A 12,831-nucleotide genomic window follows, 5' to 3' on the forward strand; every position below is an offset into this window, starting at 1 on the left:
AGGAAAACAATGGTGTGAATGCTTAAAAGCATTCACACAATAATAAAGAGAAACAGGAAAACAATGGTGTGAATGCTTAAAAGCATTCACACAATTATTAGCAGACTTGATAGTATTTAACGCATGAGATGACGATATTTGTTAACGCTCCTAAAGCCCTCGTAACTGAAGAGGGGAAGAGAAGCCCTTGTAACTTTGGGTCCATTTGACCCGAGGGCTGAAAGGGTGATGGCTCTTGTATGTTTTCGACACTGGAAGATAATCTGTAATAGTAAAGCTCTCACTTGGTATTTTAACAAGTCATTGTTTGGGAAATTAAGTTTGCCTCGGGTTCTAGTCAAAAACCTATCTTTCCATTTTTTACCACTTGTCAAGGTCAGGTTGAGGGGGCAACAGGTCCAGGAGGAGAAGAAAAAAAAAAGAAAACCCAAAAAAACAGACATCCCTCTCCTCCTTAACACTCTTCAGCTCCCTCCTCCTGGGGGTTTTCAAGATGTTGCCAGGCCAGAGAGGATACATAATCCCTCTAGCAAGTTCTGGGTCTGTCCTGGGGTCTCGAGGACAGATGCCTCTCAGTAGCATCCTGCAGTGCATCTTCAACCTGAGTCAGGGCCTGAAAGGATACCGGCTCTTTGGAAAACATCCTGCTTAGTACATGTGCTTCAGAAACCCACCCCATGTGGCCTCAGTGATTCCAGGGCAGTTGTCCTGATGTCACATATGAAGGTTTTGGAGAGACTGGTCCACCTTGGATCGCAGGTGACTACTGCTCACAACCCTCTCCATATCGCCTACCAGCCCCACATGGGGTGGTTGATGCTGTTGTCCGTCTCCTCCAATGTGCTCACGCTCACCTGGACGGTGATGGAGGCTCTGTTAGAATCACGTTCTTTGATTCTTCAACACCACTGTAACATAAAACTGCAGAAAGTGAAGCTACTGAGTCACGGCCGCCTCTACTCCTCTTAGATGCCAACTCATCCCACAGGTGAGCATATAGAGGTCAGCTTCTAAATAGACATAATAGTTTACCTTACAGACAAGCTTTCCTGAGATATAAAAATTTACAAGATGCACATGTTAGCTATTTGTCATTATTTGGCCCTGCTATAACCTCCATAGCATAACCCAGAACAGACTAAAGCATTTAGCAAGTATCAGTAAAGGAAATTAAACTAAAGTGGCGTGACCAGCTTTCAAACAACTACAAAAAAAGATGAGTTTAGCTGCACTGGGAGAAATTTTAGTGCAACCCTGAAGCAAAAACTATGAACTACACTATTTTTGTTCTTGCAAACAGCAGTTCTCAAAGAATAGAAAAGACCATCTCGACCAGTTAGTTTTCCAGTCAAAACAATGCTCATACTTTGTATGATGCCTCATATTGTTCTTAGGAACAATTAAGGGCTAAAAATGGGCTTTAAATTGTTAAGATTCTGCTCACACGTCTGATTTTCTTGAAAACATATCACAGCTGAACGGTCTAAACAGGTAAACATGATTTGAGATAAAGCAAACAGAACAGTGGACTACAAAAATGATTCCTTTATTGCTTAAAGAATACAGAATAGGCAATTGAAGGATTGACCCAAGTCACAATGAAGAGGTTTTGATACTGCACCCGAGGAAAAAAGGAAATAAATTCAGCCTAGATATGAAAGCATCTTGCAAAGGTTAAAGGTCCTTAACGTTGTTGACACTGATCTGGAGTCAGCAATGACTATCACAGTAGCATCTACACCTTTGAAAACAAACTCTGGCCTGTTATTCATCTGTCTTTGGTTCAATGAGACAAAAATATTCCTTTGCTCAAAAGTGTAGCTCACTGTCAATACTATGGTGGTTCTGGGAAGAAAAAAAATGACAAAGCAACAGAATGAGCTAAAATTTAACAAAATCTCTACTTTTCTAAGCAACAGAACAAATTCAAATTTCACAACCCCTTAATCTATTGTTTAAAAAAATATATCAGGAAGGGGATTTTCAAACAAAATCTTTAGTGTAAAAATGACAAACACCAAATAAGGAGCGATCAAATGCTCTGATAGCAGTTCACTTAAACCACTGAATGTGACTGAGGACTGGGGATGACAGGAGAGTCATCTATGATGTAGATTTCTCATCCCAGGCAGCACCTACCTTCAGTGTGTTCCCCACACATCCAGAAATCTACAAATGACAACAAAACATCCAAGACGGCATTTACCAGAGATAACAGATAAAAAGGGGGACGTAAAAGAATCAAAAACCTAACAGCCTTTTAATCCCAGTCGCTTACAGGTACTTGTATCTGAATGGGAGCCCATCTTTAAATCCCCATTTCACTTTCACTGTTGTTTTTAAATGTGTTTTCTCCAGTGCGCAGAGACGGCTTGCATCTCGGCTGACGACAGCACTGGAAGGTGCGTGTGCCAGCGCTGTCCCGGAACTAAATTTTGAACAAGTTAAACAGTATCCTGAGGTCACATGTCGTCCTCCTCATCTTCGTCCTGAGAAGATCCGGCCTGTTGGGCTGCGCTGGCAGATGCTGCTGCCATCTGAGCCTGCTGGGCAGCCTGCTGCATCTGCAGCCACTCCTGCTGGGCGAGCTCTGCCTGCTGCTGCCGGGCCTGAAGAGAGGCAAGGGAAATGTGAGGCTAAAGAGAGGACCATGATGGGTATTCTGATGTTTTCTTAGAGCTTTAAGATCATTATTAAAACCTAAGTCAAAATATCTCAACCAAATATATTATGAACCATTGGACAGATTTTAATGCAACTCTCAGAACGTTATTACTGGATGTTTATTTACAACTAATTACTTTTGAACTTTTGAAGTCATTCCAATTTATGAAGGCCACCACAACTAAGTGACATTAGCAAAAACACTTAGTCAAGTTGACAGAGGTTGAGCTAAAATTTGGTCATAGTTGAGTCATCTGCAATGCTGAGTGTCAACAGATCTTGCAAATCACATGAGATCACACATAACATCACTCATAAGGTCTGAGCAAAACAGCTACAACTCTCACTTCTCATCATAAAATGACCTTAGTTTAAACTCTGGCATAAAAAATGAAGGATGATACGCACTCCTTCAAGGAATGCTGGGTCTTTCATTACTTAGATGGACTTTTATTGCCGTTTTTAGTGGAGCCTGACGTGCAGTGATTGCTTACACCTGATATTATTAAAATATACGAGCAACTCAACTGAACTTTCAAGACAAAAAAAAGAAACATAAAAAATTAATTTACAATCAAAATTAAATGTTTAACAATACCCATTGCAAACTATGATTTAAAACGTAAAAAAGGTATTGTAAACTGCATCAAATGGTGCTGTCTGATAGAGTTTACCCCAGTAGTTTTCCAGGTATAATGATATAAAATTCTGAAATATGGGTACGCACTCAATGTAAACAAAGCTCTTGGCTGACTCCACCGAAAACCACTCGGATGCTAGAGTCATGTGAATGACCTGCACTGACCTGTAGTCTGTGCAGGTCAGCAAATATGGTGGAATTGGACAAGATGTTTTAGTGGAAATCTAAAAGTGAATCTGCTGCCAAATGTGGAAAAAAAGATAGGAGGAGTAAACCAACTGTCAAAAAATAAACACCAAGCAGGACAGTGGAATACCTATAAAGAGCTCAGAACAACACAGTCTGCTTTTGCAAAACGGCAGCTAGGCCAGTGAGTTTATAGTTTTGTTTCTTTGTCTTTTTATAAACAGATTTGACGTGTCTCTACCCTTACCTGACACAACATGCTTGCATGACTTGCAAAATATGGTGGTCTTACCGCCACCAACTGGTAAGAAGTGTCGACAACATAGCGCCTTGCACTGCACAGGTCAGGCTCCATTAAATTACGTCATCATATGACATCGCAATTAAAAAAAAATAAAAAATTTCACCGGTGTTACCATAAACAAGATGATATGGCACACCCCTAGTACCAATCGATTAAAACTGTCAGACTCCTTGATCCCAAACAAATCTCCCATGGACGGCATCATTGTTGACCTATTTTTAGTCACTTCGGCCGTTTCCAGAGGTAAAAATATGCACATGGTAGTTTGAGTCAATCACAAAATTTAAATTACACAATAACCATTAATATAAGACAGATATTGAGCAGATTTTGTTTCTGATTTCATGATATCCTTTTTTTTGACTGGTCTTTGTGACATTGCAGTAACTACCTTTAATGTCTCCATTTCTTTTACTTGCATTTCACATTTAAGTTGAAGTCGCAACAAGGGACCTTCATACTGTGAGCTGACACTGTTAAACACTGCTCCTTCCTACACAACAGTGTACATTTATAGTGCAAAACTATTAATGCTTGTAATATGAAATAGAAACAGCTAATCAAAGCCACATCTGCTATGAAAATTATGTCAAACAATTGCTTCTCTAACAACCAATTTGCTGTGAGTCAATTAGAGCAAAGTTTGCGGTTCCCCTCTTGCACAGAGACATCATAAACACGACAACCTTTAATATCCTGCAAGCTTTTTTGTCTGTGCCAAATACACAAAATGATCACTTTACAGTGTTGTAGATGTACACTCAACGCCTCTAAACTATTTCACTTCAGCAGTTTTCACTGAGGACAACACCTTTGTGCTTTTAATTGTATTGTTTTGTCTTCATACAAAGAGGCAAATCAGGGGAAAATGCAATCATTTTTAAACTTTAAAGAAAATAAACATAGGGGTATACATGGGAGGATGCACAAAATGATCACAGCAGTCACTCAGCACATTTATTTTGCGTAAGAGTGTCATGGCCTGCAGTGACCACAGCTCCATATGCTAAAATGCTGACCTCATTTCTTGTCTCTGGTTGTAACATGAGTGGTAATTTTTCCTTTCAAGCTCCACAAGTTTAAAATGTCACAATAATAACACTGAAAACAAAACTGATCTTATTTCAGGCTCACTGTTTGTGACGGTGCCAAAATGACCACAAAACATTTTGCAACCACCACTCTTTGGATCACTTTGAGGTGTTATATGCCATGTTGTATGAAGTTAAATGTGGTTCAGTTTGGTGTTCAACTTTAAACCATAAATGCTCATACTCATGAGAAAACATGTTCTAATGCCTAATGAGTTCAGAAAACCAAGTAGAGTCATAATTTAGTGTATTTAGGTGAGTTTCAGTAATTCGTAGTTTGATACAGTTGACTGAAAAGGTTTGTGTGGCGTCTGCACATTTGTCCACAGCATTTGTTTTTATATATCCCGACTTGTTCGTGGAACATGGCATACACACCATTCACACATGAGGCCCCTGAAGATACTCGTTCCATGAGCTCATTGCCTCAACCTTGTTTGTTAGCAAGATATCCCATGAACCACAGGACAGTTTTTAATGAAACTCCCAGAAAGTAATCACCCAATGTACATCTACAATTGATTCACTTTTGAAGTCAATTCATTGCAAGATGGCTGCCACAGTTAATTCACATTAGTAAACACAAAAATGACCACAATTAAGTTAGTTTTACAGGTACTGAGCTAAATTTTAGTGTGGTCATAGCTGAGAGTCATTTATAACATTTGTTTCTAACCTTAACTCTGACATGAAATGTGGCAGGCGATATGCATTCCTTAGGCTTTTGTTTCCTCTTTGAGCCCTGCTTTTACCTTTGCAAATAATTCCTGCTGTTGTCTGAGGAGCTCTTCCTCCGGGATGCCCAGGTTCTCCAGTCGAGAGCTGGCCTTCCTCCTCTTCAGGGCAACAGTTTTGCACTCCTGCAGGACGTCTTTCACCTCCGTGATGTATGATGCGAAACCGAGGCTTTCAAGGGCTACGGTGCGAAAACAGGACGTGAAAGCGCAATTAATTACTTTCAGACAGTGGTTTGAAACCCGGAGGACGACACATCATGGGGCTGAGACTCACCGTTAATGACATGCTCGGGAGAGATTGTTTTCTTGTCAGATTTGTTGCATATTTCGTTGGCCTCAGAGGAAATGAGGTGGATGAACTCCGTACAGCAGTTAACTACGAGCTCCCTGGCGTCGTTGGCCACTCGGACATTTGGGAGAGTTTCTTTAATCATCTTGTTGATAGCTGCTCTGGGAATGGTAAGGTCGTCATCGTTTCCAGAGGAGGAAGCCATCGTGGCAAAGAAAAAAACCCAAATACTAATACTGAAACAAAACAGGTGACTGCCTTTCGGCAACGCGGCGAACTGAGCTTGCCAGTCTATTAAAAGTCTTCTCGAGTCTCTGGACTTAACGAAAAAACAGAGCAGGTCAAGTGAACACAAAGTTAAGCGTCAGCTCTGAGACGTTTCCTCCAAGTTAGCCGGTTGGCTAATCGACGCGTGTTAAAGCAACAAACAGCTCGTCTCCGTTGACTTTAAAAATGCAATTTACAGAACAGTAACAGTTTTACAGACGCCACTCCACACACAGAAAACAAAGACCTGATTAACTAACTAGTAACCAGGCTTGTGAGTTAATAGCTGTTGTCCGAGTCGTCTTGCAGAAGAGAAGTGAAAGCAGACGCTACAGCTAGGCTAACAATGAAGAGCCCCTGCGTAGGCAACTTTGTAGTTGGCCTTACGGAGACGTCGCTTGTATAAAATCGTCACAAAACTATGAATTGAAATACTTTACATTGCCAAAAAGAACCGAGCAAATTAAATAAACTAAAACCTGACAAAAATTGATTTAGAATTAAGTGTATCCTGTGTAACACTAGCCTAAATTTGACCGGATATGACGTAAAACAAAGAACCGGAAACAGGATGTTCTTCTTCTTCTGTGGTGTTTTATGGCGGTTGGCAAACAACTGATGGTGTGCATTACCGCCACCTACTGATATGGAGTGTGGATCCAAAATAGCCTACTTAACGTTCCTTATATTCTTTTCCATAACTTTGTTTTTATCAAATACCTTACAATAATCTATACACTCTTACTTGTTGTTTCTTTTTGCAATATCTTTATTATATTACATGTTTCTTTGATCTTTTTAAATTCTTCTATCATCCATCTTCTATCTTGTTGCATACTAACATTACATGTTCTATTGTTTCGTCTAATCCACAATACTCACATTGACCTGTATCATGTTTTTTAATTTTATACAATGTGTTGTTTAGAGCAGTATGTCAAAATCTCAGTCTGCTTATTAATCTGTCTTCTCTTCTATTCCTTCCTCCCGTTTTCATTTCTCCCACTCTTCTCTGAATCCTATAATACCATCTTCCTTTGTTGTCTTTTTCCCATTGTTTCTACCATTGCACCTTCAATTTTCTTTTTACTATAGATCTAATTTGTGCTTTACTTATTGATATTGATTTGTTGCTTCTTTTGCTGCTCTGCGCTGCTTCATTCCCCCTAACCCCTATGTGTGCTGGTATCCATAAAAAAAATACTGTTAATCCCATCATTTGTATTCTGAATAATGTTTGCTGTATCTCCAATAAAATATCCGGCCGGCTGTCTGATTGGCTGTTCTTCAAACTTATTAGTGTTGAACTTGAATCTGAACATATTATAGTTTTTACCAGTCTTGTATGTTCTACCCACTGTATTGCCAACAACACTGCCAACATCTCTCCTGTATACACCGATACTTTATCCGTACTTCTTTTCTTCATTTCTACTTGGAAATCTGGTATTACGTATTACTACTCCTACTTTCCCTGTTGTTGTTTTTGATGCGTCTGTGTATATCTTCACATTATTATAATAGTTATTTATATGATCCTGCACTGTATATGTATTCAATACAAACTTTCTGTCCTTCTTCATATCCATTAGTGCAGGGGTTGGCAACCCAAAATGTTGAAAGAGCCATATTGGACCAAAAAAACAAAAAACAAATATGTCTGGAGCCGCAAAAAATTAAAAGCCTTATATAAGCCTTATAATGAAGGCAACACATGCTGTAAGTATCTATATTAGCCTATCTGATAGGCTAATATAGCTAATATACAGTGACGTGCAGCAAGGTTCATGGTTGGTGAGGCACTGACTCCTTTAGAGTCAGATTTACAAATATATAAACCCAAAAGGGTAGCTCATTCAATTGGCTACTGGTTAGTTCGTATCTTATCAGCGTTCTACACACACACACACACACACACACACCCACACACTCTCTCTCTCTCTCTCTCTCACACGTAAGATACGTATTAAAAGGTACGTAAACATAAGAAAAAACGTTACAATTACAGCAGCAAGAGAAAGCGGCATTTGCTCTGCACCCTCCGTGTGTTGGCCGTCGCAGTTATACAATTCATACAACACAAATGAGAGTATAGAGTGGTGTATAAAAAGACATATTTCAATTTTGACCTTTATTGAAATATTCTGTTGTTTTTAAAAGCTTTTAATTCTGATACTAAAAACAATTTAATACAGATTGCTCAATGAAAAGCATGGAAAGAAAAACAAAGAATATTTTATTTAAGGCCAAAATTTAGTTTTTAAATATTCTCTAGTATTTTTTTTAGTTTAATCTCATTTTTTTATAAGATTGAAATGAAAACTGTTTGTGGTCTTACCTTTATTTGTAGATGAAGTCCATGCGCCTATCCTTCGCCACAAAAACCTCCGTTACTTTGTTGTAAAAGTCCTCCTTATTTTCCTTTAGTTTTAAAAGTCTCTCCGCCTCAATGGAGATGATCGCCAGGGAAGAAAGTCGTTCTGAATCGGTCCTGTTCTGACTGTATGTTTTCAGTCTTTTCAACGCAGAGAATGACCTTTCCACGGATGCTGTTGTGGCTGGTACAGTGAGCACCAGCTGGAGTAACTTTGTTGCCTCAGGAACAGTCTGTAGAAGATCCTTCTGGGCCAAAAAGCTGAGAAGCTGTCCACGAGATTTGCATTCATTCCTCACCGTTTGTGAGCTGTACAGTCCGATTAGATCAGCCTTTAGTCTGACAAAGTCAAAAAACTTTGCATATTTTGACAGACTCTGCAGTTTGGTGTCATCAAAATGTTTTGACATCTCATTAAATTTTGTACAGTCGACCAAACCAAGGAAAGCTAGCTCATCAAAATGATCAAACCTAGCTTTCATTTGAACACTGATGTAGTCCAGAATGTTATAGAACATTCGTTTTCTCTCATCTCTGACCGACTGATTTCTTCCACTATCGTTTAGGCCAAGTGTGCTGCATTTCTGCTCAAATCGCTCATACAGTGCGTTAAACTCCTGTCTCATGCATTCAGCAACTCCGATGGTGTCCTGGATTCGTGCACAACAATATCCAATGTCCATGACTTTGTTTCGCAGCACTCTAAAAAGTGCATCGGTTTCACTGAAAATGCCTTCATATGCCATAATCAAAAAGCATGTTGATGCTTTTGACAGCCATCGATCATATTCGTGGACTTGCTAAAAAATGACCTGAATTCCGCAAGCGTTTTAAAAAACGTTCTACTCTCAGGCATACATTTTTCTGAATGCAACAGCACAAGGTTCAGTTTGTGTGCATAACAGTGCGTAAACATGGCCTCGGGCACCTTTTCTTTAATTTTGGCCTGCACCCCTTTAAGCTCTGATGCCATCACAGCAGCTCCGTCATATGTTTGAGCTACTAGCTTTTCAACACAGCTGTATTTCTCCAACACTTCCAAGACATCACCGACTGCTTCAATTAGATCGTTCTGTATTCTATTTGACAAGCCAGAAAACACAGTGGATTTCTCCAAATGTCTAGCTAACCTTTCATCTTTTTCAGCAAAAGCATGTAATAGTTCTACATAGTTGCCACGATTAGAAGAGTTTGCCCTCTCATCGTTACCACAAAATCCCATCTCCTGTTTAGCTAGGAAGCAGGTTGCATTAATGAGGTCTTTCAGAATCTTTCGGTTCTCCTTTACCTTAGCATTGTGGATGCTAAATTAGCATTGCTAATATTGAGTCTCCGCTGTTCGTTCAAAGCCAAATCGATCCTTGAGCTTCCAAAAGTTTTTAAAGCAATCTGGCTTTGAATGTGAGTGGTCCATCTCTCATGCTTGCTGAGGCTTCGTGGTAAATTTTTCAGGTCACAGTATCCCGTGTTAGTCCAGACACTGTCACAAGTTGAGAACAAAAGGCAGGGAAAGCAGTAAAGGCGGTTTTTCGAAGGACAGCCACACAACCAGTCTTTTCGTGAGTACCACTCCATTGGAAAGAGCGAGTTACCTTCTGTCCTGAAATTTGAAGCAAATCTTTCAGCTCCGGCGTTGGTCTTCCGTTGTTAATCACTTCCCTTTTTGACTGAAAGTCCAGTTTTGAGAAATTTTAAAGTTTAGATACATAATCCTCTTCCATTTTGGCAGTCTGTCCGACTGAGAAAAAATCAAAAATTAACGGCTCGCGGCAGTGGACGTCACTCTCACTCGCCTCTGTGTTAGGACAGCAGCAACAAGCTCCCTGTGGCTCACGTACACCCCCTTCAGTGTGGCAGAGTACTGCCCTGCCTCACCGTGTGCCTTTTCACCAAGGTTTTATGTCCCCTCAGCAAAACTAAATTTGTCACTAAAAACATTAAATGTAAATGGTTAAAGACATTAGCCAGACTGTGGAAAATCAGTGCGGTGCGGGGAGGATCACGTCGAGGGGCGCCGCGCACCCGGCCGCTCTCGGTCCGCACCCAAACCTCGGAACCTTACCCTCTCTGCGGAGCAGCGGCCCCCGCCCGGCCGACAAATTATTTTGCTATATTACACTTTAAGTGACACAACATGATTTTTTACAACATTTTTAGGCAAGAATGTGGCTTTGAAAGTCTCAAATATCTGCTCGGTTCATCAGTACATGACCTTATTACAATATTGTTTTCACCCTTTCGGACATGCCTGCTCTGCTCGCCAGCTGTCAGCTGGCCGAGCGTTTCACGTTCGGTATACCTGGGGAGAACGCCTGACTCCCGGCACATTGTTATAAAAACTCCGGCTAGCTTTCCCAATGAGTGAAAGATAAACACCGATATTACGTAATATCTAACTGTAACATGTTTAGTTTACTAAAGTGTTTCAGCAAACTTCAGCCTAGTGTCAAGCTTTTATTTTGGTACTTCCTGTTTCAGGCAAAAAAAATTTGCATATTAGCTAAACATTTAGTTTCAACATTTAGATTTAGATATAACATATAACATTTAGATTTAACATAATATTTAGATTTAACATTTAACATTTAGATTTAACATATAATATTTAGATTTAATACTTAACATTTAGATTTAACATATAATATTTAGATTTAACATTTAACATTTAGATTTAACATATAATATTTAAATTTAACATATAATATTTAAATTTAACATATAATATTTAGATTTAACATTTAGATTTAACATATAATATTTAGATTTAACATTTAGCAATTAGATTTAACATTTAGCAATTAGATTTAACATTTAGCAATTAGATTTATATTTAGCATGTAGCTGTAACANTGGGGGCTATAAATCCAAAATAGACATATACCAAAGGTTTTGGTATATGTCTATTATGTGATACCTTAGTATATGTTTTGGACCAAAACATATACTAAGGTATCACACCAGTGTATTTACATGAATTAAAACAACAAAAGCAACATTATATAATTATATATAATGTACATATAAATGCACATATGCACAAGTGCTTCCTGAACACACCAATACTTACAAAGACGGAGGTCTCCCAAGGCACAAGCCTGTAGGACACAGCGTTTATAAGATCTTTTCTCCCTTATTTTTTAAAACTTTACCGGAGAAAATACGTCAAAGCTTGTTTTATAATGCGAGCACTCACTACGTCACGTATTCTGCACGTACAATATAACGAAGGTCAGATGCCTCACTCCGATTATAATTCAAAACCAAATATTCTAACAGGTTTTAGCATAAATTTTCTTAAACTAATTATTAACTATGAACTTGTTTATTATCTTTTGTATGTAACTTAGTCACGTAATGAACTTATTGCTGTCTTTGAATAAAAGGCAGCACACCCGCGGCTCGACTTTTCAATCAGGCGAACTTTCTGACAGACGGATGTGACGTCAGCCCGTGGCGGGAGTCCCACGCTCCGGCGGCGGGAGGGTGGTGAAATGTAAACACAGCTGCATCCAGCAGCTCAGGGCGCAGTAGAGGTGCGCCCTGAACGGTCCTATCTCTTGTACTGAAGAGGAGCTACTGCGCATGTACAATTTTTAACAAGAGTCTATGGACAAAAATTTTTGCGCCCCGGGGCGGAAATACGTCACCAATCAGACAACGTCAAAGACCGAAACAACTTTACTTATTATTAACTATAAAATATTTATCTTACACAACTAAAAATATATATACATATATTTCAAAATATTTTTATTTTACTATTTAATTTTTTATTTTTTTTTTACGTCTTATTCAAATTAACGTGAGTGGTGGGGCGGCTCCCTCGCGCCCTCTATTGGCCAGCCGCCACTGCTCCCTACTGCTACCAATTGTGTCACAGAATCTCTCCAATATGTTCTTTTTGCTCTTCTTATTGTTCTTCTTACCTTTGCCTGTGATTTTTTGTATTCAATTAAATGTTGAAAATTATGAGACTTTTTAACCAATTTAAATGCTTTATTTATTTCTCTGACTGCTGCGCTACACTCATCATTCCACCATAGAACTAACTTTCTCCTATTTTTCCCTGATGACTTTGGAATAGACCCCTTTGCAAAGACCCCTTATGATGAGTAAGATTATTGGACACAGTGTTCCCTCGCCCGGACGCGGGTCACCGGGGCCCCACTCTGGAGCCAGGCCTGGAGGTGGGGCACGTTGGCGAGCGCCTGGTGGCCGGGCTTTCACCCATGGAGCCTGGCCGGGCACAGCCCGAAGAGGATACGTGGGTCCCCCTTCC

General features: G+C 39.5%; 1 protein-coding gene across 1 annotated transcript; it reads right to left on the reverse strand.

The window, feature by feature from the left end:
* Positions 1-1,530: 1,530 nt before the first annotated feature.
* On the reverse strand, positions 1,531-6,759 carry dr1 (down-regulator of transcription 1). The gene is made up of 3 exons (XM_017404753.3): positions 5,897-6,759; positions 5,638-5,801; positions 1,531-2,609 (listed from the first exon to the last, which is right to left on the reverse strand). Exons 1-3 carry the CDS (start codon positions 6,114-6,116, stop codon positions 2,463-2,465), a joined length of 531 nt encoding a protein of 176 aa, XP_017260242.1. The 5' UTR covers positions 6,117-6,759; the 3' UTR covers positions 1,531-2,462.
* Positions 6,760-12,831: the final 6,072 nt, after the last annotated feature.

This window comes from Kryptolebias marmoratus, linkage group LG24 (genome assembly GCF_001649575.2).
Source record: "Kryptolebias marmoratus isolate JLee-2015 linkage group LG24, ASM164957v2, whole genome shotgun sequence".
In the NCBI taxonomy this organism is placed as follows: Eukaryota; Metazoa; Chordata; class Actinopteri; order Cyprinodontiformes; family Rivulidae; genus Kryptolebias; species Kryptolebias marmoratus.

What these genes read in the sequence shown, in the direction of transcription:
- dr1 (XM_017404753.3), bottom strand. Translation starts at nt 6,116, where the DNA reads ATGGCTTCCTCCTCTGGAAACGATGACGACCTTACCATTCCCAGAGCA. An exon ending in TCCCGAGCATGTCATTAACG is followed by an intron (nt 5,802 to 5,896) that starts GTGAGTCTCAGC and finishes TTCGCACCGTAG; the next exon opens with CCCTTGAAAGCCTCGGTTTC. An exon ending in AGCAGGAATTATTTGCAAAG is followed by an intron (nt 2,610 to 5,637) that starts GTAAAAGCAGGG and finishes GCCTCTCTTCAG; the next exon opens with GCCCGGCAGCAGCAGGCAGA.